Source organism: Aedes aegypti, chromosome 3, assembly GCF_002204515.2.
Source record: "Aedes aegypti strain LVP_AGWG chromosome 3, AaegL5.0 Primary Assembly, whole genome shotgun sequence".
Taxonomy (NCBI): domain Eukaryota; kingdom Metazoa; phylum Arthropoda; class Insecta; order Diptera; family Culicidae; genus Aedes; species Aedes aegypti.
This window is the reverse complement of record NC_035109.1, coordinates 3692409-3703725: the sequence shown is the minus strand read 5'-3', so window position 1 is coordinate 3703725 and position 11317 is coordinate 3692409. Positions and strand designations below refer to the sequence as shown.

General features: G+C 37.5%; 1 protein-coding gene and 1 long non-coding RNA gene across 2 annotated transcripts in view; one reads left to right on the top strand and one right to left on the bottom strand.

The window, feature by feature from the left end:
• Nucleotides 1–3630: 3630 nt before the first annotated feature.
• The window catches only part of LOC5575372 (alpha-soluble NSF attachment protein), a 30105-nt gene continuing 22418 nt past the window's right edge, over nt 3631–11317 (top strand). Inside the window, exon 1 of the mRNA XM_001661853.2 lies at nt 3631–3882. Coding sequence (XP_001661903.1) covers nt 3791–3882 — 92 coding nt within the window. The 5' untranslated portion in view covers nt 3631–3790. The remainder of the gene's footprint in view (nt 3883–11317) is intronic.
• Nucleotides 7531–7782, bottom strand: LOC110679697. Its single transcript, XR_002502712.1, has 2 exons — nt 7690–7782; nt 7531–7628 (listed from the first exon to the last, which is right to left on the bottom strand). It is a non-coding gene; the product is annotated as an uncharacterized LOC110679697 (long non-coding RNA).

Genomic DNA, 11317 nt, shown 5'->3' with positions numbered 1-11317 from the left:
GTATTTCTGTCAATAGCTGCTTGTTGTTTTTGTTCACGTTTGATGTCTGCAATCCTATATCGCCTGAAGATATCCACTGAATGAAGCAGAGCGTTAAGTTAATCTTGATTATACATTTGATGATTATAAACGATAAACCAAGTAAAATCATTCATTTTCATGTTTATGGTCATTCGTTGCATAAATAGCGCTAATTTTTTGACCCCGGGGAAAGCCCTCCCCTCTCCGTAATGCTTTTTGTATGAGAGTTTTCAAAATTTTGTGTGAGTCGTACCAAATGAGCCTGCTTTTTACCCTCCCCCTTCAAGCATGACGTGATTTGTAGACGGTGCCTTAGTGACATGCCATTTAATCATTATTTTTATTAGTAATCATTGTTAATTGTTAATCATTCAAAGGATAACGATTAAATGCCCGAAAGTATGAACTAAACGCCTTGAAGTATGCAACAAATGGATTATTTCAATTTTTCCCTTGGCTAGCAATAAATCTGAAATAGAAATCTTTTGATCTTCTTTACAGCAAATTTTTAATCTCAAACCGTTTTTACTGAAATCTTGAGTCAGATCAAGGAAGGGCGAAAATTCCTTTCAAACCAGGTTTCAAACATTGTTTGAAAAAATATTTTTCCAGTTTCTCATAAAGATCTCGTTAGGAAATTCCAACCAAATTTTCAAACTGATTTCACTCAACATTTCTCCAAGAATGGGATTGTTAAGTGGTGAAATATTGGCAGTGTTTTGTAGCTTGTTCGAAAGATCACATTTTTCTAAGTATATAAAATTTGTATTGCGCTTAAATATTTTATAGATTATTCATAAAAACATTAATTAAATGACATGAGATGCCCTAAATACCTTTGAGTATATAACGAATGCATCACACTCTTAAAAATTTATTGGTACACTTATGATTAAGAAAAATCTAAATCAAATACCGTCAAGCTACCATTCACCGTGCATTTAAAAAAAATTTGCACTTCAAAAAATCATATAATTTTTCCAAATAATTTGGAGCGTACTAGAATACCACTACGTAGCGTGCTATTATATAATAATTCAGGGAAAAATCTAAAACTAGTGATGCGTAACAAAAAGTTACTTAAAAATTATGTTTGAAAATGTCATGTTAAGGTCGCCTCGTACCGTTCTATGTCACCATTTACCGTGCACCTAGTGCACCATTCATCGTGCGTATAGTTTTCGTCATGATTTAATTTTGTATCTTGAAAAAACGTTGTTGGTGGGGCAACTATGTTGCTAGTAGTGTGCGTACTCATTTTTAAGAGTATTCAAATCTACATTTACAATAAAAACCAAAAAAAAAAAAATGCCTTAATAATTATTTTTTCATTAAAATCGTTATAAGAGGTTTAACTGTATTGTCCAAACCATTCCATATTCACTCGAAAACTAAATATGAAGTCAGGATATGAAGTAGTTTAAATCCAACATAATAATAAATTTAATATAATCGAATAATTTCATGCCTTTTACAATTATGCATGGTTATAGGAACCATATACAGGTATGTTCCGTTTTTATCAACACGATCGGCAATTTTCAGTTGACAAAAACGGAACCGTGACAAAAACGGAATAATTTTCTTAGACAAAATATTTTACAAATTTTAAAATAAAATTGCAGTTTTGCCAGGATAATACACAATTCATCATATAAATGCACAGTATTGATATTCAAGAGCTGTAATTAGCATTAAAATTGTTCATTCGTATTAGATCTTAAATAAGGTGGTGGATTGCAGACCTTAATTAATCAATTTGATTAATTAATGCAATAAATCATTAGTAGTTCAAGTTTTCTTGGTTAGAATTTCAATGTATGAAATTTGGAATATTAAAACGATAATCACATAAATGTGCTTTGTTATAAGTTCTGTATTAAACTTTTGGTCTCCACGTGAAGAAGATCCCAACAAATTTGAGAAAGGAACGTGGGACCATCCAATAACATAACATAACAATTTCTCAAATTATCACCCATTTCAGTCCTTTTCCCTCTTCCTTGATGCAAACTTATTATATGGAGATTTCAAATATTTTAATAGATTGTTAAGTTTAGCTATACTTTTGCAACAGGATCTAATCAATGGCTGTTGCTATAATCTGTGCAATGTTATTTAGTTTGAGAGATAAAATATAATGTACGAAATTTGACGGGGTCGAAAGTCTTATCAAAAAATTTTCATAAAACTAGTTAAACGATTTACACATGTCTGGTCAGGACTGGGTATTGTTTCGACTGCAACAGCTAAGGTTTTCAGAGATCCGACCATATGAGCAACGGGTTGTTAAGAATGTTTACCATTCCAAAATGCTATTTTCCTCATACAATTTTGAAACAACAACCACAGCACAAACATATCTAGTAAGGTAAACAACTCTAGCGAAACATTACTAAAGGACCTATGTACAAATGAGAGATTCTCTCCTCTCTCGTTCTCTTTCGATTATAACAGTGGAACACTAAAGATTTTGAGAAGTTTTTCACTATAGATCGAAAGTCAATTTCCTTGACTAGCGTTTCATACAAAAAACGCAACAGAAGAGATTAATGTGAATCAGTTATTAATGAAAGAGAAAGTAAACAAAGAGAGCCTCTCAATGTTAGATAGGTCCTTTAGTAATGTTCCGCGAGAACTATTCAACCTAAGAATAGGAACTATAGTTGGCGTACTGTCCTCAATAAAAATAAACAGTTGGTGATATAGTTTTTTCCTTCGTATGTGTATTTGAAACAAAATCAAAACACAATGTAATTTACAACATTCAAAATTTATTCATTACGTAAGCTCACACTTATCAAAATTGCACATCCATCGGCTTTCATGACCAAGGCTCCCACCCCCTTCAGCGTTATGAAATAGGGTCCTAAAGCCCTGTCCCAATTTTAGTGCCAAACGCTTAAGTTTAGTCCAAAAACACATGTTTACTCAATTTTCTTATGTTTTCCGTTGGTTTAAGCCCAAAAAACATGTTTTTAGATTTTGTCACATCCTTAGGCATAAACTCAAATTTTGGATGTATTTTGTTTTCCGTGTCCCTTACGAAATGTCAGATAGGAACAACCCCAGTGGTCGAACTAAAACCCCTGTGGTGTTTTTGTCGACTAAGCGAACGTCAAACATGATCAAAAGTGTCAAGGTTCATTTATGGACCAAATTTTTAAATTAAAGTTTGAACATGATATAGCCATTATTTGAGCGGGAAAAATTGCTAAAGTAGTTACAGTAACATGCTTTTTCGTGTTATTAAATAAAAACAAGATTTCATTAAAAATTTTAGGACCCAATTAGTGAATGGGCCCTTTAGATGTTACAGCTCATACAAGATTTTTATAATGTTCATACAAAAAGCGTTACGACGGGGTGGGTGGGTGTCAAAAATGACCATTTTTGGCGTTATGAAATATGTGAACGAACCCTAATACCTATCAGAGGACCTAATGTTTAAAAATTATATTTATTTATTAATTTCGCAATCCAACAAAAACTCCCAGATGCAATTTTGCCTCAGTGTCAGCGATCAATGATTGAAACATTTCAATCCGTATCCGATGATTCCACCAGCTGGCGCTTCCGTCAGTGATTATCAGTGACAGCGACAGCACAAAAGAAAACTGCGTGAGAGAAAAATCAATAATAAAAGATTTTCACCATCAGCAGAACGAAGCAGTTTGCAGCAAAAGTGTAGTTTTATTTTATTGTGGAAAAACCAGGCAAAAAGTTTGTAATTTGCTGCGGAAAATTGTAATCGACGCCCTGTGCAACGATGGCCGATAATGAGCAGAAAGCTCTGCAGCTGATTGCCGAAGCGGAGAAGAAACTGAATTCTTCGAAGGGATTTTTCGGATCACTTTTCGGGTGAGTTTCCTTCTTCTTCCAGGGGGGCGCAAGAAAAGTGAAAATTTGTGTCCCCTCCCCAGACAGGTAGAGTAGGGACTTAATTTCCGTGGGAAATGGATTGAGATTTCGCGGAAGGGCAATATGTAAAATACACAACGCAATCATTTGTGGTGATCTATTACAAATGAGTCATTGTTCCTTAACTGCGAAGCTAGATTTCTCCTTGGGATGGCAAAAGAAACAGAATGGGGCAGATGACGATGTGTTTCTGTCTGTAATCAGTCTGATGGTGCTCCAGGTATATGTAGGTATACATATAGTTCACTTGCAGCGAGTAAATGGAATATTATTGGTATCATGACCCTGGACAAATTTGTCGAGTCAATTTGTCCAAAAACAGGGGTTCCCAATCTCTCGATCATCAGGTTTATAGATAAGGATATGTCTTCATGTAATAGAATCACAATGAACAAAACACATTTGAAATGTTCGTGAGACAGTACCCATATAAAATCGATAATTTAAAGCACCTCTTCGTAAGCTCCATTGGCTTTTCAGTAACGATCAACAGTATTACAGTATTGGACAATACATTTGCAACTTATTTGATTTTACTTACAGAATGATCAACTTTAGAAGGTTAGATCTAAAAAATGAGTTATGTATGGACCGATTTGAATGAAGTTTTTCAGTAAATTTTATGTCATACAAATTGTATGGGATCCATTGAAACAACAGGGTGTCTCATACCTGAAAACACCTGGAAAAGAGCTGTAATTCTTAAAGTATTTCGGCTACACTCAGGAAAATTATTTTGAAACAGTAATACATAGTAATAAAAAACGACAAATTCTATGTTTTTGCGACACTAAAATTCCTCACTTATTTTTTTTTACGGCTGTCATTCATTCATTTATTTTGTTAACATCTAAACCGATAACACTAAATCAACAATTGCACGCCACAATACTCGGTTCGTGGCCGCATGTCTCTATCCTCGGTTCTGCCCCACGCTCGCCAAATCGATACGCACTTGATCCGCCCACCTAGCTCGCTGCGCTCCACGCCTTCTTGTACCAACCGGATCCGAAGCGAACACCATATTTGCAGGGTTGCTGTCCGGCATTTTGCAACATGCCCTGCCCATCGTAGCCTTCCAGCTTTAGCTACCTTCACGATACTGGGTTCGCCGTAGAGTTTGGCGAGCTCATCTTTCATCGTTCGCCGTCACACACCGTTTTCCTGCACACCGCCAAAGATCGTCCAGAGCACCCGACGTTTTAAGACTCCAAGTGCTCGCAAGTCCTCCTCGAGCATCGTCCACGTTTCATGCCCGTAGAGGACTACCGGCCTTACGAGCGTTTTGTACATGGTACAATTGGTCGGTGTTAAGTCAGAGTGGACCAAGTGACTTTTTTCATATTTTGAGAAAACTGAGTTTGAAGTTTAATACTAACAAAAAGGCCAGCCCTTCCTCACCTACCCTTCCTGGTTTTCTCCAAAAAATGAGCATAATGTATCTCCTTAGGAGGAGCTGGAACCGCCTTGGAAAAGACTGACGCGGTTGAGACTCTAGCATTTGAATTGAAAAATGTGTGCTAGCCACCGACGAAGCATAGGCAAAGACCAAAGCCGTATGTTTCCGTAGGGTACATGCGTAACATGACAGGTAAGGCAAACATAATTGCACAATAGCACTCCTAGTAAGCGCATGTGACGAGCCTCATGAGATGTCTTTTGTACGCATCTGTATCTCGTGTCTCACATGGGGGGAAATCGCAGCAAGCCATGCGTGCGGGCGGCTGCGTTTTGAATTTTGTGTCACGTTTACCTCGTCCGTGTTCTTTTTTTAGTAATTCCGCTGGTGAAAATAAGATTCCGCGGTGCTACGCCACGTGCAAATTTTCTGTTTTTCAAAGTGATAGATGAGTTTTTTCATCGGAGATTATATATGAAGATGTCTTGTGAAGTCTTATTTTTTTTAAATTTTATTCGATTTGCTTGCGTTTTGCTCGAGAGTGCTTTGTAATGGCACCATCAATTGAATTTGTTTCGTGTGACTTGTTTTTTTAATCTCCCGTGCGTGTTGATTCAAAAATTAAATGTGGTTCGTGGATGCTCGATTCGGGATGGGTTAAGAACTGCAGTGCGTGCATTTTGATGGGCAGTGCTAAGTTACGGCTCACGCTATTGTTCATTTTTAGAGGAGCGAATTTTCGAAAAAGGAATTTGGTGAGTTTGTTCTGATCAGCAGCGCATAATAACAATGCGCAAAAACTGACCATTTGTCGGCCAGAGCGTCTACCGAACGTATCCTATGGCACTACCCTTTCCATCAACTTTCCACAACATCCCGTAACACCTATGAGAGGTCGTAGAGTTCTCTGCATCTTTCTAGTAGGTGTTCAATCAATCATCCTTTCCCATTCCCCAGCTTTCGCAAGGACGTGGCCAGGACAGCTCTCGATATTTTTGATCAATATTTTCACACATTTTTTTATTACTTTTGAACAAAGCAATGTGATGTAATTAGTATGGAAAAAGCATAATTCAAACCTAATAGAGAACGATTTCTGATTTTGAGTATATGCACTTGATCCACTCTGACTGAACCAATGAATACCGTTCAGAGATTTGTTTCGCTCAGACTGAACAATTTTTAGGAAAAAAAAAATCATTCAATGCTCGTACAGTCAAACTTGATTTAATATAATATCATGTATTCCAAGGTTGAACAACGCATAATTGGCGTTTATACCGTGATGCGCCCTAATTTCGCGCACTTAATTTTCATCAAGATATTTTTCCTTCTCAAAATAATTTGCGAAGTCAATGATTGAAATTTACTATTGGATTACACAGTCTAAGTAAAGTAATTAATTAAAAAAATATAACTTGCGAAATTTGCAAGCCAATTGTATAACTCCTAGCAAACAAATAAATGAAACTAGAAGTGCCTAATTTCGCTCACAAAAATCAAGTAGTTCCTAATTTCGCTCAAAATGGTTCCAAATTTCGCTCACGAGAAAAACGTTTTAATTGAATGTATATGATTGTAAGTATAAATAGGTTGTCATTTTTATTAAATGAAGAATGAAATATAGCATTCAAGAAACAGTTTTATTTAATTCTGAACACAAGTATACTGAACACTGACTCATTTTTCTATCAATTAATCAGTTCGATGCTGAAGAAGTTGGTCAAACTTTTTCTTGAGGACATTTTTTTCTTTTCAGCTTTCTTCAGTTGCTTTTCGATCTTCTTTTTTTTTTAGTTAACTCCTCTTCTTGTTTTTGCTTCTCAACTTTTTCAATGAACTCCTTATAAGCCTTTCCGGTGGCTACGGCAGGAGGACGAATTTTGTTCTTCTTAGGTTTGGAAATCTGGTGGGGCCCATATAGCCTTAGCGGTAAACGCGCAGCTATTCAGCAAGACCAAGCTGAGGGTCGTGGGTTCGAATCCCACTGGTCGAGGATCTTTTCGGGTTGGAAATTTTCTCGACTTCCCAGGGCATAGAGTATCTTCGTACCTGCCACACGATATACACATGCAAAAATGGTCATTGGCATAGTAAGCTCTCAGTTAATAACTGTGGAAGTGCTCATAAGAACACTAAGCTGAGATTCAGGCTCTGTCCCAGTGGGGACGTAATGCCGAAAAAGAAGAAGGTTTGGAAATCTGTGCTGCACGTGGTTTTGGAAATGCTTCGGTTAAAACATCCGTAGTAGTTTGGGTGTTCTTCAGCTTATTGCGACAATTTTGATCTAAATAAGAAAGAGCAAAATGATTTTATGATTGTAATAAATTATGTATTTGTAATTTCACCTTTAACATCAGCGTCAGTCGCTTGAGAATCCGGAAAACCCAAAAACTGAGGTTCCTCGTCTTCTGACAGCTGCGCTGTTGTTACTGTCTCAACAATAGATTCTGGATTTTCCAATGCATTCGTATTGTTTCTCATTCGCTTCCACACTGCAAACAAACTCGTATCTTCTATCGGTCCAGTCCAATTTCGTGTTGTTAGATTTTGCTTGAAACATTTCAATTGCTGCGGTGACAAGTAGGATTCTAACTGATCAATAGCAGATTCTTGAAGGCTATCAGTCTTGGCTGATGAAGGCAATTCCGGCAACGGAGGAGACGGATCTGTGGCAACAATGTTTCCAGATGTCAATGAACTATAGTCTACTGAATTAAGGTCAAACGGATAAAGTCCACAACGCTACATTGCCAACAATTGGTTGACGTACAGGAAATAATGAGGTATACCCTGTGTTTATTTGCTCAAGAATAGCTTGAATTTTGTCTAACATCCCAAGGTTCCTCAAACCTTACAGTTATTTCGTGTCCAAAAAATTGCTCCCCATTTCCAAAAATTTTATTAGTCTCCTAAAGAAGACCGTACAATTAGGAAATTTCTCATAAAGGCAATAAATAGGTTTTGAATTTTGACTTGGCTGAAAATATTTAAAGATTTACAAAGTTGAAGGAATCATTGAAATTTATGTGAATTAAGATATTTCATGTCATCAACGTTTCAAGAAATTCCGTAAATCTCATCTTTCTATTTATGAAAAACAGCGCATTTGCCCGAAATTCTACACGTCGAATGGTCCAGGAATTGAACAACCACGTTCAATGAAACACCGCAATGTTATCTCCCATGAGATTGAAGTAAAAAGGGAGAAGAACCGCGGTTGTTTCTCTCCTCTGGCGGGAACGCCGCGTGTTCTGTTGAGCAAATGCGCTAATCACGAAGTTAGTTCTTTCTGATCCCTTTTCTTTAGAAAGGAGGCGTTTGTTGTATATTCGCTTGCTACGACCAAACAACGATTTCCATCACAGAATTGCCAATGAACCCGTTTTCCTCATTGTTCTACATTAGCCCTGTTGTTACGCGCGTGGACTTGACGATAGAGAGATCGCTCGTTCGATTCCGTATGCTGGTTTTGTTTGTGCTTTATTTTTTTTTTAAAGCTTATAATCTGTCGACAATAAAAATGATATTTTTGTTGAACGAAAATTCTACCATAGCGAAGGAAGCTTATTTGTTCGTCAAGCCTATGTAACGGATCACTGCAGCAAATAGTCATCCAACGCTTGAATGACTAAGACGATTCTTTCTTCAGCTTCGTCGCCGACTTTTTTCATTTGACGGCGAAGACTGTCCCTGATCCTCACATAACTTGCGGCCCGTGTCATGTTTTGAAACCATTGAAGTGGCCCGTCCAAGCAGTTTGACTGAGGACCACTGTCGTAGATAGCAGAAAAATGTGTCGCGGTTCATCCATCCTGATTCGGTCTTACCAGCAGCCCATCTCTCCGGTAATTGCTTGAATATGTCACCAGGAATTCGTTGTTTGTACGGAAATATAATCAGAGTCGGTACCAACAGCCCTGAAGCATTTGCTCCAAATAAGGCTGTGTATGCTTCTTTTTCTGAAATTCCAACTCTTGCATGTACATACCGGCTTCCGACTCCCGCCAAGACAACTTCCTTAGTTGGAACAGTGCAAATCGCGGTTTCGTCCATATTAAAAATTCTGGTTGGATCTTGCAATATCTGTTGATGTCCCTCTGACTCAACAAAATCTAATATTTCCGAAAACCATGATCTGATTTGCCCTTCCGTAACAACAATAGAAATAATAAACCATAGAAGAATAATGTCGCTGGTGTTCCCTTTGTTCTCGCTCAGAAACATGTTGGGTACATAAGTGTCAAACTGCATACAATTTCGCGTTGACATTTATAGCCCCGCCTATCTCCTCCAGCAAAAGATGTTCCTACTGCGACGCCAGCGACATTCTTCTTCTATGGTTTATTACTTCTATTGTAACAACGGCTCGATATTTTGGGAGAACGCTAGGGATACGGAGGACAATGTTTGGATGACGTTTTAGAAAAAGTTGAATCCATTTTCTGCCGGGAACGCCATTCTTGAAATTATTGCTTACTTTACACTTTTTAACATAATATGCCACGCAAGCTCTCAATGACCGTGTACATAAGGTAAAAAGGTGTAATACGCCCCCCTTAAGGAAATACTGCTCTATCGCAGAAGCAAATGCATCACTTCTAAACTTTTTTATGTCAAGGTGTTCCTTATTTAGTTGGTCATGCTCTGCACGCAACTTTCTCTTTCCAGGTTGCTTCAAAAAAGCGTTTAAGATGTTTTTTTTGTAAACGGCCCCAATGTTTACGTTTCAAAACAACCCGGGCAATATGCCCCTCCCATAGAAAAAAGGTTCACGGCGTTGTAGAAATGTTTGTAAAGAGAATTCTACCACTTGCACACCTTAAAGGGGTCATTTAGCGGTCTTCTTCCGGTAAAAGTTTTTGTAATAAGTACAATAGTAAAGGATGGGCTTCATTTACGGTGAGGCTTGCTTATCGGACGCATAATTTTACGCCAAAAACCTGATTTTCGATATATATAGAATTTCTATTGATTGTTCATACTTCTCAAAGAACATATATGCAGAACATCATTTTTTCGCGAATATTCAAGATATGTGATCATATTTACGTGTAAAAGAAGCCTCAATCCCGTGAAAATGAAGAGGGGCGTATTGCCCCGTTGGGGCGCATTACACCGAGTTACCCTACAGGAAAACCAGCTCTCGCCATATCCAGCACCCAATTGACAGCATAGTTCTCGATACTTGCGGTCAGCACTGTGGGGGCTCCAAGTCTTGATTGAGGATGATTGCACTTAAGCTTGTCCCTCAATGTAATAGAAGTAATAAACCATAGAAGAAGAATGTCGCTGGCGTCGCAGTAGGAACATCTTTTGCTGGAGGAGATAGGCGGGGCTATAAATGTCAACGCGAAATTGTATGCAGTTTGACACTTATGTACCCAACATGTTTCTGAGCGAGAACAAAGGGAACACCAGCGACATTATTCTTCTATGGTTTATTATTTCTATTCTCAATGTACTAACCGGTAATCCATAATGGATCATTTGCAGCGCCGCAGAAACTTTATGCTGCATATGCTTTTTAGGAGGCATTCTAAAACGCAAACAAAAACAACGATCGAAATTAGGCTTTGTCAAATATTCAAGCTCCAAATTTCGTGCACAATATTAAGATCAAAATTATCAGCAAATACCTCGTTTTTCATTCAATATTTAAGTAATAGAGCTTTGACCTACCTGCTAGATGTAGCTTAAGTGTTTTCCAGGATTGAAACAAATCTCTTTACGACACAAAACTTAATATTCCGCGCGCGACGGCGTTCGTGCTGTTGCTAACGTAGACACAAATATGGCGTTCAAACAAAGTGTGTTGTTTTCATATTTGTTTTTTTTTTCATACCGATTTCTTTGTGCAACTGTAGTTTTTATGAAATAGTGTTAAGAACTGTTGAGTGTTCCTATTAGTACCTAAATTACGATAATATTGCTGCTTATTCCATATAAATAAAAATTTCATCACGATGGTGAGCG